Source organism: Silurus meridionalis, chromosome 10 (assembly GCF_014805685.1).
Source record: "Silurus meridionalis isolate SWU-2019-XX chromosome 10, ASM1480568v1, whole genome shotgun sequence".
Classification (NCBI taxonomy): domain Eukaryota; kingdom Metazoa; phylum Chordata; class Actinopteri; order Siluriformes; family Siluridae; genus Silurus; species Silurus meridionalis.
The window spans coordinates 2,703,539-2,723,082 of record NC_060893.1 but is presented as its reverse complement, the minus strand read 5'-3'; the positions used below and the strand labels follow the sequence as shown (position 1 = coordinate 2,723,082).

Below are 19,544 nucleotides of genomic sequence, written 5' to 3'. Positions count from 1 at the left end.
TAAAGGATGAATAAGGGAGGAATAAGGGTGTAAGGATGAGTATGGAAGGAATAAAGGATGAATAAGGGAGGAATAAGGGTGTAAGGATGAGTATGGAAGGAATAAAGGATGAATAAGGGAGGAATAAGGGTGTAAGGGATGAGTATAGAAGGAATAAAGGATGAATAAAGAAGAAAAGGGGTGTAAGGGATGAGTATGGAAGGAATAAAGGATGAATAAAGAAGGAATAAAGGATGAATAAGGGAGAAATAAGGGTGAAAGGGATGAGTATGGAAGGTATAAGCGATAAATAAGGGAGGAACAAAGAAGGAATTAGGGGTAAAAGAGATGAGTATGGAAGGAATAAGGGAGAAATAAGAGAAGAATAAGGGAGAAATAAGGGTGAAAGGGATGAGTATGAGACAACATGGGAAGAGAATGGAATGTGTAAGTGATGTAAGGTACAAGTTAGGAACAAATAAGAGATGTGTAAGAGACGCGTATGGGATAAATAAGTAATGTGTAGGGGATGAGTGAGGGGTGAGTGAGGGGTGAGTGAGGGGTGAGTAAAGGATGAGTGAGGGGTAAGTGAGGGGTGTGTAAGGGATGAGTAAAGGATGAGTGAGGGGTGAGTGAGGGATGAGTAAAGGATGAGTGAGGGGTGAGTGAGGGATGAGTAAAGGATGAGTGAGGGGTGAGTAAGGGATGCATAAGAGATAAGTGAGAGGTGAGTGAGGGGTGAGTAAGGGATGAGTAAAGGGTGAGTGAGGGGTGAGTGAGGATGAGTTCAGGATGAGTGAGTGGTGAGTGAGGGGTGAGTAAAGGATGAGTGAGGGTTAAGTGAGGGGTGTGTAAGGGATGAGTAAAGGATGAGTGAGGGGTGAGTGAGGGATGAGTAAAGGATGAGTGAGGGGTGAGTGAGGGGTGAGTAAGGGATGCATAAGGGATAAGTGAGAGGTGAGTGAGGGGTGAGTAAGGGATGAGTAAAGGGTGAGTGAGGGGTGAGTAAGGGATGCATAAGGGATAAGTGAGAGGTGAGTGAGGGGTGAGTAAGGGATGAGTAAAGGGTGAGTGAGGGGTGAGTGAGGGATGAGTAAAGGATGAGTGAGTGGTGAGTGAGGGATGAGTGAGTGGTGAGTGAGGGATGAGTAAAGGATGAGTGAGGGGTAAGTGAGGGAAGAGTAACCCAGTGCCACCCAGGAACCCAACCAGGATGGGTTCCCTTGAGTCTGGTTCCTCTCGAGGGTTCTTCCTTATGCCGTCTCAGGGAGTTTTTTCTTGCCACATTCACCACCGGCTCAATCATCAGGGACAAACTTACACTTATAAAGAACATTCATTCATTCCTTATCACCACATTATCTGTGTAAAGCTGCTTTATGCTTGAACAAATAAAAATGAATTGAATTAAGTGAAAAATAAGTGAAGAATAAGGGATGAGTAAGGGATAAGTAAGGGACAAGCACGGGATAAGTTAGGGATGAGTACGGGATAAGTAAGGATTGAGTAAGGGATAAGAAAGGGATGGGTCAAAAATAAGTAAGGAATAATTAAGGAAAGAATAAGGAATGAGTAAGGGATGGGAATGGGTCGAGTATGGGGTGAGTAAGGAGTAAAATGGATGAGTAAGGGATTAGTAAATGATAAATAAGGGATTAGTAAAGGATGAGTTCGGGATCAAATCGAAATTTTATTTTATAACTAATTGGAAAGGAATATTAGATGCGGTTTTAAAGGCAGCAGGATTCTGTACTGCAGGGATCTGTGCAGCGGGGATCTGTGCAGCAGGGATCTGTGCAGCGGGGATCTGTGCAGCGGGGATCTGTGCAGCGGGGATCTGTGCAGCGGGGATCTGTGCAGCAGGGATCTGTACTGCAGGGATCTGTACTGCAGGGATCTGTACTGCAGGGATCTGTGCAGCAGGGATCTGTACTGCAGGGATCTGTACTGCAGGGATCTGTACTGCAGGGATCTGTGCAGCAGGGATCTGTGCAGCAGGGATCTGTACTGCAGGGATCTGTACTGCAGGGATCTATACTGCAGGGATCTGTACTGCAGGGATCTGTGCAGCAGTGATCTGTACTGCAGGGATCTGTGCAGCAGGGATCTGTACTGCAGGGATCTGTACTGCAGGGATCTGTGCACTACTCACCTTTAGCTTTTCTATTCTGTGTTTCACAACAGACACAGTAGAAGCCTCCAGAATAAATTATTGAACATGTGTTGTTCAGAGCCGGCCTGTGCAAATGTAACACAGAGGCCGGGCCAGGACTCACACTCACACTCACACACACACACACACACACACACACACACACACACACACACACACACAATTCCGAGTGTGGGTGATGAAGCAGGTTCACGGGTGTCCTTGAGATGTTTGGTCAGTTAAATATCAATTGTAAAACAGCAACGTTCTCGAGTCCACGCAGGCTTTAAAAGATACGTTTAATTCATATCCAAGTTTCCTCTCTCACTATCTCCGTCTCCATCACTCTCTCACACACACACACACACACACACAGACAGACATGCATTTTTCATTAACTCTGCTGGTGGAAGGTGGAAGATCAGGCAACCAAAACAATCAAAGAGCCAATTTACATCTCCTTGTGTCATGTGACGTGTACAGCCTATTTACATGATACGTGGAGGGGTGGAAGTGTATCAGATAGCTAGTAAATAGTCAGTACTTGAAATTGATGTGTTGAAAGAAGGAAAAATTGGAAAGTGTAAGGATCTGAGTGATTGACAGCGAGCCAATCTGTCCACCCCCCTCCCCCCATTATAATCACCCCAGCACAATCACTCCCCTTAATAACACACCAGCAAAATCACCCCCTTATTCTCACCCCTGTACAATCACCCCTTTGTACACTCACCTCCTCTACGACCAGCCCCTTCTGTTAAAATAACCTCCTCTACAATCACCCCCTCCCTTATAATCACTGTGTAACTGCTGGGGCCTCGAGTAAAGTCTGGGTAGGGACTCGAGCTGCCTTTAAGCATGCTGAGTTACGGGTCAGAAAAAGTAACGCTTATCAGAAGAAAGTGTCACGGCATGAGGCCTTGCTTAAACTCCGAACAGCAGATCCCAGCAGATCCCAGTAGATCTCAGCAGATCCCAGTAGATCTCCACACACACACTTTCCCAATCCTCCCAGATCCACAAGGTCACATTCATGAAGTCATTAAACCTCTGAGAAGCAAAGGTCAGTCGACTGGGTATATAATTAATACTGTAGGTCACACTAGTGCAAACACACACATTCCTTTTCGCATCACCCAGCGGTTTGAACGGCACCATCTGCGATTGGATTTCATTCAGTTTGAATAGTGTGTTATGTGTTCCTTAATGTTCTTTGTATTTGATTTGTTTTAACCCCCTGTGGTGTGTAACAGGAAGCACCGGTTTGTTCGACGCGCAATATTTCAGCCCGAATTCTCCCTCATCAGCGCTGAGAACTCTATAGGGGTTTACAGTGTGGCCTGCTAGAGCTGTGCTTCGATAAAGCTTCTAACGTTTTCACACACACACACACACACACACACACACACACACACACACACACACACACACACTTTAAGTAAAGGAGAATGAGATTACATGTCCTTCAGCTCACCCATGCTGCTATTAGACTTCACAATCAGAGCTGCTCCCAGAGAACCAGTCACTAAAATATACACTGTTATTAGTGTTTAACTGTGCAATAACAACAACAACAACACGTGCAATAACAATCATTTAAAACAGTGTAATATTACCTGTGTGCAATACGTCTGATAGCGTAACTTACTAGTGGTCTCTTTTATCTTCTTTTGTGTTGTGTATCTACTGTAGTATGTTTTTACTTTTTTTTGTACATATTTGCAAATTTCTCCCCCAACTCCCCAGTGGGACGGATAAAGGTATATCTCATCTTATAAGAAATAATAACGCCCTTATACTGAGCAATTACAAGTGAGATGTGGAGGGTTAAGGGCCTTGCTTAAGCTGCCACTCTTGGGGCCCTTGAGCAAGGCCCTTAACTCTCTATCAGGTGATTTGTGTTTTACGTTTCTCTCAGATGATTCGGTTCATTTCTCCACACGCATTCTGTTGTTTTATAGAGAAAGAGAAACGCAAACTCAGACTGAAAATAAATCTCAGCCTGGCCGAAGATGAACTCTTACACCTGCAGGGTAAAAACAGGAACGATGCAGCCAGATCGGAGATGTGAGAAGTTTTGGCTCTTCAGCTCACATCAGAAATGTTTCCAATCAACAAAAACACACCAGTGAACACTGAATGGATGTAAGAACTCCGAATGAGACATTTTTGTCTCCAACAGAAGAACTTAGAGAAGATGGAGAACAGGACAGAAGATATGATCAGACTACCCCCTTTTTAGAGAGCATACAGGCGTCTGGTGTGATTTCTATCATTTAATGACCTGCCCAGTCACTGCACCTAAATCCTATTGAACTTCTCTAGGATGAACAAGAAACCTCCAACTAGTGAAGAACACCTTTGAGGCCAAGGCAAAGTGTTTTAGATAAATGCTCAGATAAACAAACTGTCCAGATGCCAAAAGTGTGTGAATGTGGATTTTGGATAAATGGTGATTTTATTAAGAAAATCTGGACATTTGTTTGATCAGTCTTCAGACAAAACAAAAAAAGCATGCATGTGTCTCTCAAAAACCCATAAACAATCCACACGTTTCACAGGAGTCCAATGAGCAGGTTCGTTTGCTTCATGACCAGCGTGCTCCCGTCGACCAATCACTGAGCTTTACTGATCCTAACAACCAATCACGGCCCCTCACTCACTTCTTCAATTGATACATTCTTTTTTGGAGACATCTACAGCCATTAAAGCATCCAACACTCCTTTATTCCTGTTCTTCGCTTCACTTTCTCTCCGCGTTCCTGGTTAGAATATCTATTATTTTATTACAGTGTTAACGGTTTTGTTCGTGTTGCCATGACGACAGGGACGACTTTTTTTTGTTTTAATAGGAATTAATTACAATCGTTTTCAGGAAGATTCGGGAAGGGAAACCTGGACTGAGCAAAGCTGGACTGGTCTCTAGCAACATAGTCCTTAATGATCTAAAGGAGTTTGACTGTCTGATACGAGGTGGTGTCAAAAGGTTTCGAGACAAGCTCTGTTTACGAAAAATGTACTTTATTTATCTACGTTTACACACCATCACCTTTAAAACAGTCCCCTTGCACAGCAATACAGCACTCCAGCCACTTCTGGAATGTGTCCTGGAAGTCAAGCACCTTCTGATCTTCACACTGTATCGCCGCAATGGTGTCAAGTTTTGAGCTGGATCTTTATCTTCAGGATCTGGCGAGTATGATAACAGAGTGTGCACGGGGTCAGAATAGCACCTGCTCTGGACGTACGCAGGACAATGTCTTTTGGGACACTGACACTGAGCTGGTGCTCCCTGTGACTGTGCGTGCAGCCGCGTGCTGCCATCTGTTGCACAAAACTAGTATTGACACTTTTTGATACCACCCCTTATACACACACACAGGTATCTAATACACCTGCTGGGCTAGACTCCAAATGAGCTCCCTGGTGGACATGAAATGCACTAGGTATGGTGTACAAGGCTTCATTACAGATAATGCTGTGGAGTGCACTTGACTGGGATTGAGACACGGCCATGACAATCCGGCTAGGGTGGGGAGTGAGCTAGATGAACTGATGAGGGTTAGTCGTGGTGACACACACACACACACACACACACACACACACACACACACACACACACACTGAGGAGGAGGAGGATGATAATGATGATGATGATGATGATGATGATGATAAAGGCGAACACTGACCTGGAAAGATGTTTGAGGATCTGCTTCTTGATCAGTCCGGCCATGACTGTGACCTGATGAATGATTTATCCACACAACGAGATCCAAGACGCGATGACTCGTTTCATCCCGACTTCCTCCCACACACACACACACACACACACACACACACACACACACACACACACACACACACACACACACACACACACACACACACACACGGATGAAACCAGTGCACCTCCGATGAAACCACTCTGATTACCACTCAGCCTTGTTCTCCTGCGAGCGCCATACTAATGCACCATCGCCCAGGAAACCAGGCCTATGGGCGGAGTCAGCGTGTCACGTGAGACATTGACGTCACCCGGAAAAGCTCTTCCTTATACCTCCAATAACCTGAGTCAGGTTTTTTTTTACGATTCCACCGCCCACTACCCCACAATAATAATGGTTTGCGCCAACATTACCATTCATCCAGTCTAAGTTTGGAGCGTTCCATTTTGAATAAAAAAAAAAACAGGGGTGGTAGTGGTGAATAAATAATTGTCATTCACGCCACCTAGTGGTGTAAATGTGACGCAAGGACGTGTTCTCTACTAGAGTAATCCAAGACACGTCAGTAATTCAGGCCGAGCTTCAGGCTGCGTTTGTTTCGTCTCTGCACGACAAAGGAAACGCGACGGACGACATTTTTTTTCACCCATGTCAAAATCAAAGTCCGAGTCCCACCACAACTAGAGAACCTTTGTGTCCATGCCACAATAAGAGTCACTTGGATCACACTCTTTCCTCTTTCTCCTGTTTTATATGGAAATAAATATGAAGAAAAAAAAAATGTATGATATTGCCTTATATATTACCAAATATATATTGACAGGTGTGTGCGCCTGTTATAAAAAAGCCCCATGAAGTCTTTTCACTAGATTTTGGCTGGATCGGGGTGATCACTCAGCTAAAGGAGCATTCGTGAGATCAGTTCGAACGTTCTTGTGATAGTTTGAGTGAAGGGATATTGTACTGCAACACTAAACAACTGGGCGCCTCAGCAGGAACAGTCCGGGGATAGAAGTGCATGTGGGTGCGATTTAGAAATTTAGTGTATTAACAAAAGGTTTGGAAAAAGAAGAATTTGGGATGAATGGGTTGATATGGCGAAAACAGTCAGTTCTACTGTTTACACTGCACTGCTAAGATCAACACCAGATCATGAAGCAACTGTACTGTAAATATCAGCCTGACTGGGGAAAGACGAGGGCAATGGCTAGTCAGGAAAAGCTCTGGTTTAAAATGCATACAACCACACACACCTTTCAGGAAGTCGTGTGTTAAAAAGTTAAGGCTCTGGGTTACTGATCTGAAGGTCAGGGGCTTGAGCCCTAGTAGTAACAAACTGCCAAGGTTGGACTTTGTACAAAAACCCTTCATTGCCTCTGCTGTAGGGGCGAGAACCCCAGTTTCTTAAAAATATTTTTATGGGAAAAAGGAATTTGTGCCGTAATGCATATATCACAAATGTTTGAGGCATTGGACTTTGGATTTAAAAGTAATGAGTTACAATTCCACCCACACCAAGCTGCCACTCCTGTCCCCTCGAGAAAGGCCCTTAACCCCATGGCAGCTCAGTTGTACGAATAATATAAATGTAAGTCACTCTGGATTTGTGCGTCTAGTGTAAATGTAAAGTCAAAACTGAAACTTAGCGTAGCGATATCAGGGCTTGAACCCCCGGCTTTGCGATCGGTAACCCAGACTCTTAACAACGGAGCTACCACTTCCCATGAGCACAGGGTAAACAGGAAAAAAATCAAGAGAAAAGTCCCTTTTTTATCTGCAAACCAGTAAATAAAACTGAGGAACCAGAAATACAAAAGATCTGATTGGAATTATAATGAATGAGGATGTGCTCACTTTTGTCTGATTCCTCTCAAAGTTTCTTCCTCATGAAGTCTGAAAAAAAAAGGTTTTTTTGCCACATTCTCCACTTGCTCTAAACTCTCAACTTGAAGAATAAACGTACATGTCTATTGTTAAAATAAAGCTGAATTCAATTGAATTATCATTCAGGGGCAAGTTTTGGGGGTCCAAGCACTTGCAACCCAGTTATTTTCATTTGGGTTTTCCAACTGATGCAGAGCAAATTGTCAAATCCATGAAACATAAACAATAGATAGTCATGTAATCCTTTGTGAAATAGTCCTAAGTCTTTGCCACAAACTTATATGATCAACTCGTTAAATGGTTCAGCAGAAAACTTCTTCTGGATGAGGTTCGGCGGTTGTATGCTGAGGAGGATGGGTTCAGTTCAAATCCGTTTTTCTCAATTTGAACAAATCTGAAATTTGCTCCAATGGATTTTTATTGACTGTGGTAGTTAATGGCCACCATCAGCCAATCAGATTTCAGCAGGTATTTAACACCTATACTGTTGAACTTCTGTCCTAAAACTCAATCCTTTAGAGTTTAATGGTCGCTGAAGTCACTGTAAAGGCGCTTTATATGTGCTACATGTTTCACAGCAGAGTGAAATTCTTTCTTCACATATCCCAGTAATGTTAGTGAGCTGGGATCAGAGATGATACAGCCCCCTGGAACACAAAGGGTAAAGGGCCTTGATCAAGAGCCCAAGAGTGGCAGATTGACAATATTGGGGTTTGAACCCCCCCGATGTGCCGATCAGTAACCCAGAGCCTTAACCACTGAGCAACCACTTCCCTGTGGTTCTTATAATGGTTTTATTTATTTATTTAGTTCTTTGCTCACTTGGTAAATATCGCTGAAGGACATGAGTACGTATACCCACAGGTTCTGGAAGCGATGCATCCTGGAAAAAAAAAAAGCTAAAATCACCACCTGAGGATGGTTCCACATGACCAGATCACAGTTACTGTGGAGAGTTAAATCTCATAAGGCATAAACATGGATCTGGATCGAATATAATCACTTTGTTTTAATTACTACAGTTGTCATGAACATTTTTGCATTCAGTGAACTCCAATGAATGGGCATTTGATGTTGATGATGGGTTGCCTTCCAAATCCTCACTAATTATGGATAAAATAAGAGGTACTTGAAGTTTATGATACCAAGATTAATGTGTGTAAATTATCTATATCTTCAAATAGAGATGCTCTGTGTGAGGATGGTTCCACATGAACATGAAGTTCCTGAGCAACTAAAGAACTTTGAACATGGAGTTGGACTGTAATTAATATCAACAGTCTGCTAAAATGGTTCAGGACCACAGGCTGCATGAACAGCGCCCAACAATGATGGAACTGGAATTAATAGACATTCGGTGTTGAGGATGAAGTTGGGTTCCTTTGAGAATCTAGTTCCTGTCAAGGTTTCTTCCTCATGAAGCCTCACGGGGGTTTATATTTGCCACAGTCGCCACTGACTTACTCTCTAAGGATAAAATTGCAATTATAAGGAGCAAACTTATAGACACTAAACTTTATATAACTATCTGTGTGAAGCTGCTTCAGGACAATGTCTACTGTTAAAATCGGTTTATAGTAATAGCAGAAAAGTTTAGTTGCACAGTTCTCAGGTTTGCACAATGCACCATTTCCTACTCCTCCTCAATATCATGTTCTGTTCAGATTGAACTATTGGTCCCACAATTTTAATTCAATTCTATTAAATTTTATTTGTAAAGCAGCTTCACACAGATAAAGCGGTAACGTTATATAAAAGAATGCGTTTATTAAATTTAAGGTTGTTAATTATAATAATTTCCCCCAAATAGTCTCAGACCTTCTTTACCACCCCCTTCCCCAGTGAGACCAGGAAACACTCTTTATATTGTGCTTTCGCTGTGTTTACAGAGACAAAGAAGCCAAGCAACAGCCGTACGTTCATGTCTTCATGTCTATTTTTTTACTGATTGATTTATGCAACATAATAAATCCGAAGGATCCCAGAGGCTTGAATGTGATGATGTAAATCCCTCTTTCAAATCACACACACACACACACACACACACACACACACACACACACACACACACACACACACACACACACACACGTATCGTACACACACCGCCGACCGGAGGGGCATGCAGAAAGGCACATTAAAGCTCGGAGGGGTTCGATCCGGGGGTTGGGGTGCAGTGAAGGGTGCGTATACAAAAATAACCTTTGGAATACAATTTACAAATGAAAAAAAAAGTCTGTGATTTTTTGGGAAGCCAATAAAACAGGATAAACAATAAACACAGAGAGCAAAACAGAAGGGGCAGAAAAGGAATTGCAAATAATTTACAGGTTACAGCTCCTGGAGGGTGGGGGTGGGGGCGTCATGCACAGACTTCTTACATTTTCTGTTAATAAGAATATTAAGCTAAATAACACATTTTGTACACCTAAAAATGATGCATATAGAAGTTAGCGGGAAAAAAGGCAATTATAAACAAACAAGACAGTAGTTCTCGCTTCCTAAGTGTGTGTGTGTGTGTGTGTATATATATATATTTATATATATATATATATATAGATATATTATGAAATTGTCCCAGAAGTCGTAGAAAATGAGACGCCGGAATTCAGCAGCGCAGACTCCGCCCGAGCTGGCGAGAAATAAAAGAGGATCGGCGTTGCAGCGAGCCCGTGGCAGTCGGCACATGTCCAGTCCAGCACACCACACCAGGAGAGTGTGAAGATCTGATTGTTCAGCCTGATTGTTTTGTCGGAAAAAGAAAGCGCGGTGCTCAGAGGTTTATAGGCTTTGATCCTCATCCTCTCCCGGAGGAAAGGAGGAACAGTGATGATTACATCCGTGTGTATGCGACGGTGCGTTTTGGGTCATCTACAGGAGGTCCTGGATCATGTCCAGTCGGACGGAGGGTTTCTCGGGCCTTTGGGTTGCGTGCAGCGGCTGCCGAATCCTGAGTAAAAGAAGAGCACAGAAAGGGGAAGCGTGGTGAGATATTCAGGAGCGAACAGCAGAGGCTTTTTCAGAATAAAAGAAAAAAAAAAAAAGAAATAGCCCTTTTATCCACAGCCAACTGTACATGTGGTAGATCATGCAGTGGCTCTCAGCCCATGTTCCTCCGACAGTTTTGAAAGATACGTAATCAGAAAGCTGCTGTCCAGTTGTCATTATGATGTCTTCTGCACATGACCCAAATGGAGAGAATCATCACACTCGCAAATCAACAACAACCCAAGATACACAATATTATCAAAAATATTGGGACACCAAAAAATTCCAGCCATGTGTGCTTCTTCCTCTGACAATTTTACAGGACGTCTTTGGATACGGTAGCATTGAATTTCTCCTTCACTTGAACTAGGAGAGCCAAACCTGGGTCTCCACCATGACAATACACAAAGCCAGCTCTATGAAGATCTGCTTTACATGGGTTGAAAGATGCAGAAGATCTCTTGCTATAAAGCGCCAACCCTACTGAACAGGAGGAATGTGAACACTGACTGCACCCACAGGCCTCCTTACCTCACCTCCATCAGTACCTGACTTTACTAACACACTTGTTAGTACGCTAAATCTAGTGGAACATCTTCCCTGAAGAGTGAAAGGTGATAACAGCAAATGGAGACTAAGTGTGGAATAGAATGTTTAAACGGAAGCACTTTTGTTACACTAAACTGATGCTCAGTTGTCCATAAACTTTTGACCGTATACTGTATAATCAGAGAATTATTACATATTACTGTGTATAAGAAATTACAAATTGTCGCAACCCAGATTCCACTCCAAGAAATATCTCAGAATGAGCTTATCCCCAAAACAGCTGAAATATCATAGAGGTAGTGATGTAATATGTCTAGAAAAATAAAAAAACAAACTTTAATCATTATTATGGGAGCAGCAGAGGGACATCAAGGATTTGTGGACCAAAAGTCTACATGACCATGATTACCATTTAAAAAAAATATTTTTTACGTGAGGATGCCAGTATCAATACCAAGCGAAAGCCTACGTGACCGTGATTACCATTTACAGACATCCGGCTTGACCAGGGGTCTGCAACCTTTGCGGCCATTTTTGGACCCTCTCACACCAAATAACATTTGTCTGCAGCCAAAAATAATAAATAAATTTACCTTTAAATGAACACAATATTGGAAAGAAGAGTAAAAATGTCTGAGCAGGAATCGTCTTGTGTTCTTATGACTCCGATGACCCCCGAAATGTTTCATGTATTTTGTTGACGCTATGCCGTAATAAACTACATCTTTATTAAGATCTTCGTTGCCCTTGTTTTCTCCAGTTAAACTCGATATCACTACCTGACTTTACTAACAACCTTGCGGTTAAACAAGCTCAAATCCTGGCGAGCACACTCCAAAATCTAGTGGAACATCTAGTGAAATCTGGAATCAATCCAGAAGAACATCTCAGAAGAGTAGAACCTATTATAACTGCAAATGGGGACTCAACATGAAGCAAGATATTTAAAAACTACATATTCGGGGTTCACAAACTTGCCATGTAGTGTGTATGAATATAATAAAATCTAGTGGAACATCTTCCAAGAATTCAACCACAGCACACTGTGAAGACAATGAAGCATGGTGGCGCAAGCATCATGATATATGGATGCTTCTCATACTACAGTGTTGGGCCTATTTAGCGCATTCCAGGTATTATGGATCAGTTTGAGTACATTATAATACTTCATGTCGTCTTATGCCGAGGAGGAAATGCCCTCGAAATTAGTCTTTCATCAAGACTGATCTTGCTGATTCTGCACACAACCCAAATGGAGGGAACCATCACACTCACAAATCAACAACAACCCAAGATACACAATATTATCAAACAAACCAGCAAAGCAGCCTCTTGACCTCCAGACCAACAAGATTAACGTTATGGAGTGGCCAGCCCAATCCCCGGACCATAATCCAATTGAAAACTTGTGGGGAGACATAAAAAAATGCTGCTTCTGAGGCAAAACCACGAAATGCAGAGGAATTGTGGTGTGTAGTGCAGTCATCCTGGGAATCAATATCCTGAAACCCAGTGGTGGAGAATGCAGTATATCATCATCATGATGCAGTGAATCCTAAGCACTCACCCATCTGCGTCTCAGACTCCGTTCTCGTGGTAGCTTTGTTGATGGTTCCTGTGTCGGTGTGCTTTCCGTTCTCCTGTCCTCGATCTGATGAAGCGAGATACAAAATATATTGATGATCAATATTAGCAGTGTAGAACGTATATATGACCAAGACTTCTCAAAGAGTAGAGAAAAAACATACAGGGAGATGATGAAGAGGGATTGATTTAGAATCTAAAGAGTTTCAAATCCTGGCTACACCCGGCCATTTTGGGGCGCCTGAGCAATGCCCTTCACCCCAAAGCTGCTCAGTTGTATGAATGAGATAAATGTAAGTCACTCTGAATAAGGGCTTCTGCCAAATGCTGTGTGTGTGTGTGTGTGTGTGTGTGTGTGTGTGATATATATATATATATATATATATATATATATATATATATATATATATATATATATATATATATATATATATATATATACACACACACACACACACATACACACACACACACACATACACACACACTATATGGACAAAAGTATCAGGACACCTGACCTTTCCTGCCATATGTGGTTTTTAGCCAAACTGCTACCAAAAAACTAGAAGCACACAATTGTATAGAAAGTCTTTGGATGCAGTATAATACAATTTTGCATTCACTTGAACTTGGAAACCCAAACCTGTACCAGCATGGCAATGCCCCTGTGCACAAAGCAAACTCCATTAAGATCTGCTTTACATGGTTTGGAAAGCAAGATCTTGAGTGGTCTGCTATAGAGCTCTGATCTCATCCCTACTGGATGAATGTGAACGCTGACTGCACTCCAGGTCTCCTCACCTACATCAGTACCTGACTTTACTAACACTCCCGTGTCTGATGAACACAAATGTCCACAAACACACTCCAAAGTCTAGTGGAACAATTCCCCAGAAGAGTGGAAGGAAATATAAGAGCAAATTGGGACTAAATGACCTGGTGTCTGAAAATATATAAATATATTACATAAAACAAAACAAAAAAATCCTATCCCAGATTCCTGTGTGTGCTTTTTAACATAATACATACCCGAGTGAAGTTTAGTTTTTGTGGTTGGTGTTTGCTGTAAGGTGAAAACAGAGGAATATTTAATTTTATGTCATTAAAAAAATAAAAATAAAGGACTGATGGTAAATCTTGTAGGCTCACCTGGAGGGAAGTGTCTCCTAAAGCTCCTGTACATTCATTCAGCTCCTGCACATCTATTGGATCTGGAGAAGGATGGGGAACAACAGACACAGAAGCTGACTTACGATACACCAAGAACCGGCCAATGTACAATTCCTGTCTAAATAATAGAGTTTTCGAGAGTGATTCGAAATCTGTTACAGGGTTCTCCATGGAACATCTTTCACATGAGGGTCCAACTACAACTTCTTTCAAACCAGTTCATCCACACATAACTGAGAGGTAGCATGACATTTTCTTCTTCTTCACATGAACAGGTACACAGTAAACAAAGCCAGCTCCATGAGGAAATGCTTTCCATTTGTTAGATGTGAAAGATTTCCTGTTATATCTCCTCTCAACCCTATTGAACATAATAAACAAACACTGACTGCACCCCAGGCTTCCTCACCTTCTCGCCTACATCAGAACCTGACTTTACGAACACTCTTGTGGCTGAATTAAATCTCAAAAATCTACACAAAATCCAGTGGAACATCTTCCCAAAAGAGTGGAGTTTATTATAACAGCAAACAGAGACTCAGTGGGGAATGTGATGCTCAAAAAGAGGGAAATCTTTTGCTCAGATGTCCACAAACTTTTGCCTGTAAAAGGTATTAACCATCTAAAACATGTTATTTACTCCAGATATTATTCTTTTTTTATGGTAAAGTTTTATTTCTAATTATTTAGGAACAAATTTGCATGGGGAAGAATTATAATGTTATAGAATTATAAATCGTATTCTTCACTACATCTAGGAAAACGTGTCTAAACACCATATTGTTTAGGCAATAATTGTGAGAAACAGTGGTGTCACACACCACCATGCAGTGTAGAACACGGCTCAAGCATCAGAGACTGAGAAGAATCATCTCCTGCTGCTGAAGTGTTACAGGAACAAGAAAAGCATGACTAGAAGGTTCCCGAGTTGCAGGTAAAGAAGTGAAAGCTCTTAGATGCTTCTGTACTGAAGATATAATCTTCCTCTCATCGAGATCATCAGAGGTGAAACATTCTGAGGAGCTCAGTGGTTAAGATCTTGGAGGTCTGATCAGAAAGTTGTGAGCGCAACTACCAGCACCACCAAACTGCCACTGATGGCCCCCGTGAGCAAGGTCCTTAATCCTCGTCTGCTCGGGGTTGTAAAAGAGAGATAACTAAGTTGTTCTGAATAAGGGTGGGTTCAAAATGTCTCCAAATGAAAGTGGACCAGATCCTCTTGTTGGTCACCAACCTGCTGTCTTGAGTCGAAATCATTAGTATCTTTGATGAACTTCTAACCAAGAGGTGGACACTTGCGTTCCTCATTTTTTTCACGGGGAAAATCCATATTTTTAACATTTATTTTATAGACACTTTATAACCAGACAGGAACATCACCTGCTCTATAGGAATCATTATTGTATTCCAGAAGGCTCGAGGTAACACACACACACAGCACACACACACACACTTGTTCACGAATGCTTCAATTCACAGAACAGCAATGGGAAAACACTCTATTGATAAAAGTCTTGAATATTTACCCCACTTCCTGCCCTTTAAGCCCTGACATGAACACAAACATGAGTTAAAATGGATCCATGGCTGCTTCTGATGCCCTTGTGTGGCCGGACAGGGAAGCAGATGGCTGGGACGCACCTGTGGCCAAAAAGAAGGACTCAAGGGTTCTTTCAGGAAGAGGGGGAGGTGATTCTTCACTCTGGTCACTGTCTGGAGCACACAAGATCACTGTTATCGATAGCCCTCTCTCACACAAACACACACACGCACACACACACACACACACACACACACACACACACACACACACACACACGAGAGTGCGTTTGGCGACAGGGAAAAGGAGGCCAGCTCAGATCAAAACCCAGCCCAGATGCACATACAGGCCATTTCAGTTACATTCAAGAGAAAACAATTCCATGCGCCGAGACATGAAATTTCAGTATCCTGAGAAATACGTTGCCTGAATCGAGTTTGTTTCACTAGATAGGCCATTTTTTTTTTATTCACATGACAAAATCTAAGAAATGATGACAAGGATTTACGATCAAGTATAACATTATGACGTTAGAACGTTATGAGCGGTGAAGTGCATAACACTGACATAACATAGCTTCATCATGGAATCCTAATCCAACATGGCTCCCGTTCCATACTTTGACACCATGCAATTCCGGCTGGACTGCGGCTCATTAAAACGGACTTCAATGTACAAGACGATGAGCCTGTAAGCGATATTTAGAGAGCAAACAGTCGTCTGGATTGTTATCTATCACAGTGATCCTCAACCCCCGGGTCAATTGGTACCGGGCCGCACAGAAAGAATACATAACATATTTCTGTTTTATTTATTATCTAATTCTGAACAATGTTTTATTTAGGAAAATGTCCCAATTCTCTCTGCCACATCTGTCTATGACTCACTCTTGATGCATGTCATGATGCCTCGGTCGCATGTCCTACCTCCATCCACTACCTTCTTAAACCAGTCTGTGGCGCAAAAAAGGTTAGGGACCACTGAGCTATCATTTAATGGCCTTCCCAGTCACTGTACATAAATCCTATTGAACTGCTCTGGGATGAACAAGAAACCTCCAACTAGAGAAGAACATCTTTGAGGCACGGCAAAGTGTTTCAGCTGAATGTTCGGAGAAACTGTTCAGATGTTGAGTATGTGTGAAGCTGTTCTTCATGCTAAGGAAGGATTGTTCAATGAAAATATCAATAAAAGTTTGTTTATGTCAAAACTCTTATTTGGATTTAAAACCTATAACGCAAATCAGGCAACGTTTCCTCAGAGATACACCCCCGGAGATTAGAGCTCAAAGACGCCCGGTGTTGGCTCAGAAAACATGTTAGCGACTTGACAAGCTGGATCGAATGAAAGCAGATCACGCTACAGAGGATGAAGACCTGCTTCCCCTCAACGCATCACCAGCCACAGCACATGCAAGACAACGCGCTCCATCATCAGCCCGAATCACGTCTCCGAATTCCACAGATCACGTCTCTTCTTTTAACTTAAGGGAGGAATTCTGATTTTGAGCACATGGAGAAAAATGCAGCCCAGAAATAAAATGAAATAAAGACAGGTTTGACGTGTTCGACACTAACGAGTAAACAGCAAGCGGAAAAAGCAAACAGATGCTCATAGGTATGTACTGCAGTTCCATTCATCCAATCAGAGCAGAATAATGACATCAGAGCTCTCCTTTCCTCAACACATTTCTCCTTTTGAGTCTTGTTGAGGAGGAGAGGAGAAGCATGTGGAACACATCTCTCTACATTGGAACATATACAGAAGCTGTCCATCAATCTATTCACTGGTCATGTCTATACACAATGTGGACAAAAGTTTGTGGACACCTGACCATAAACCTGAACTTAAACATCCCATTCCACATTTAGTCTAATTTTGCTCTTATAATCACCTCCACTCTTCAGAGAAGACGTTTTACTTGATTTTTGTGGCGATTAATTTAGTCATTAGGATGTGTTTTAGTAAAGTCAGGGCAACAGGTTAGTAAACTGTGACTGAGAAAATCAGGTGTCCGAATACTTTTGTCCATATACAGTATAGTTATCAAAAGTGTCAAGTCTGAACAGTTCTAAAAACACCATAATATCAGTGTATCAGTGTATTTTGAAGAGTAATAAAGCTCTGAGAATAACCTTTTAGGATATTCTTTAGAAAGACCTTAAGCTTTTTTGAGGAGGAAGAGAGTTAACATATTTTCAGAAGTAAAACGATCGATATTGGATTCTTTGCATCGCTCACTCAGTTGCAAAATAAAATTTCTTTGGTTATTTTGACACTCATTTTAAAAACCTGTACTGACAAAGTACATTTTAGTAGAAGCCTGTACATGCTGGATGGTCTTAGACATAGTGGATTTAAAGATCCGACCTTAATGTACAGATGAACAATCCTGGGTGCTCTCCAAGGTTCTGGATTTGACCTTTTTATTTCAAAGATCATACACATTCTTAATAATTACTACACTGTTTCTTCTTGACCCTCCACATGGCAAAATGTTTGAGGCCTTGAGTTGATGAATAACAGGTAAAATATTGTGCATACACTACCAGAACGATTAATAGGTCTCCTGTATTTTCCTTCATCCTGCCTGTGTCCTTTCCTAAAGTTTATAATGCTTTATGATTCATTCTTCTTTAATAAATAAATAATTCCAGATGGCTGGCGATTCTAATCAGCGTGCCTCAATCTTGACTAAGATCAGTCACAACACGCCACATGCACACACAGCACCAGGCTTGGGGGATTAGTGAGACTTTGCCTGTTTCCAGAATGAGGGTGCAGGTCTGGTCCTGATGGCTCCATCTGGATCTGATAAGAACAACAAGGACGTTACAGCAAAAACAAATATCCTTTGGACTGAGGAAGGAGTTCGTCCAGGATTTTGAAGTGATAATAGGGATGTTATGAAGCTTTTGGTCATTCTAAGGTCATTTTTGAGCCGTTCGGAGAATTGTTTGATATCTGAGAAGATAACAGTTTACAATAAGACAATAAGTTGCAACTCTTCTTCACCTGTAGCACTGTACATTATTTTTATGTCTGTGAGTGTGCAAGAGCTCCAACTTTACTTTATAATCTATACTTCATATTTGCCTGGACTTTATATGGAAGAAAACTCCTCCGACTTCTCTCTCACACACACACGGGCTGCTGATCCCAGCAAGACTGGTGATCATCTCATAATATTTTCTAAACCTCCTGTTATTCATCTGATAAACGTATAACCCTTTTAGAAGCTAGAACTTCTTAAGGGGCAATATTTCTACATTTGGAAAATTTCAGTGAGAATCTCATATGCATGTTCAGAGTTAAAGGTAGATTCTTCATTTCAGGGTTGTTTTGTGACTTGGTGTAACACACACACACACACACACACACACTATAGCTGCCATGAACACAAAAGTAAGCAGTGGTGCAGAGTATTTGAGTAAATGTAATTCGTTACTGTATTTAAGTAATTTTTTGGCAAAATTTAAGTTTAATGGCATAAGAAATTAGTAACTTTTACTCTCTACTCAACTACATTAATGATTTAATACATTTACTTTTTACTTCACTATATTTTAATTGACAATGACTGTTACCAATTACATTTTGCACCTGGCTTATTATTTCGACAGGAGATTCGATATCGCCATCTACAGGCTATTAGATGCAATTTGTCTTTTTTTTTTTTTTTTTTTGCACAAAATGAAGCAACTTCACGTGAAGGCAAATTAGCATTTTGCTAAATGCCAGGTGTTTCACGTCGATTAAGGACATGGTTGCAGCCAGGCAGCACTGACAACCATCAATGTCACTATGTTCAATATCAAGTCAAATACTCTAGTAACGAGTAAGGTTTTTACTCGAGTAAGTTTTTTCCGGTACTCTTTACAACTTGTAAATAAAGAGAAACGGAGGAACAGCAGGTAGAAACCGAGCGCAAGCCTTGAAAAGCTGAAACGTGATTCCTAGCAGAAAATGTAAA

The 19,544-nt window shown here is 41.6% G+C and overlaps 2 protein-coding genes across 9 annotated transcripts in view; both read right to left on the bottom strand.

The window, feature by feature from the left end:
• The window catches only part of uhrf1bp1l (UHRF1 binding protein 1-like), a 42,002-nt gene extending 35,507 nt beyond the window's left edge, over positions 1 to 6,495 (bottom strand). For 2 of the 4 annotated variants that reach the window (XM_046859919.1, XM_046859920.1), the window contains exon 1: positions 5,821 to 6,488. In XM_046859919.1, the coding sequence (XP_046715875.1) occupies positions 5,821 to 5,864 (44 nt within the window). In that variant the 5' untranslated portion in view covers positions 5,865 to 6,488. Of the gene's footprint in view, positions 1 to 5,820 lie in introns of all 4 variants that reach the window. The other 2 variants (XM_046859922.1, XM_046859918.1) reach the window with 2 other exon arrangements.
• A 3,163-nt stretch (positions 6,496 to 9,658) lies between these two features.
• ptpn12 (protein tyrosine phosphatase non-receptor type 12) overlaps positions 9,659 to 19,544 on the bottom strand; it is a 53,166-nt gene continuing 43,280 nt past the window's right edge. The window contains exons 14-18 of one of the 5 annotated variants that reach the window (XM_046859938.1): positions 15,558 to 15,740; positions 14,011 to 14,072; positions 13,891 to 13,924; positions 12,845 to 12,928; positions 9,659 to 10,690 (exon numbers count right to left, since the gene is read on the bottom strand). In XM_046859938.1, coding sequence (XP_046715894.1) covers positions 10,629 to 10,690; positions 12,845 to 12,928; positions 13,891 to 13,924; positions 14,011 to 14,072; positions 15,558 to 15,740 — 425 coding nt within the window. In that variant the 3' untranslated portion in view covers positions 9,659 to 10,628. Of the gene's footprint in view, positions 10,691 to 12,844; positions 12,929 to 13,890; positions 13,925 to 14,010; positions 14,073 to 15,557; positions 15,745 to 19,544 lie in introns of those variants that run through there. The other 4 variants (XM_046859939.1, XM_046859940.1, XR_006927203.1 and 1 more) reach the window with 4 other exon arrangements.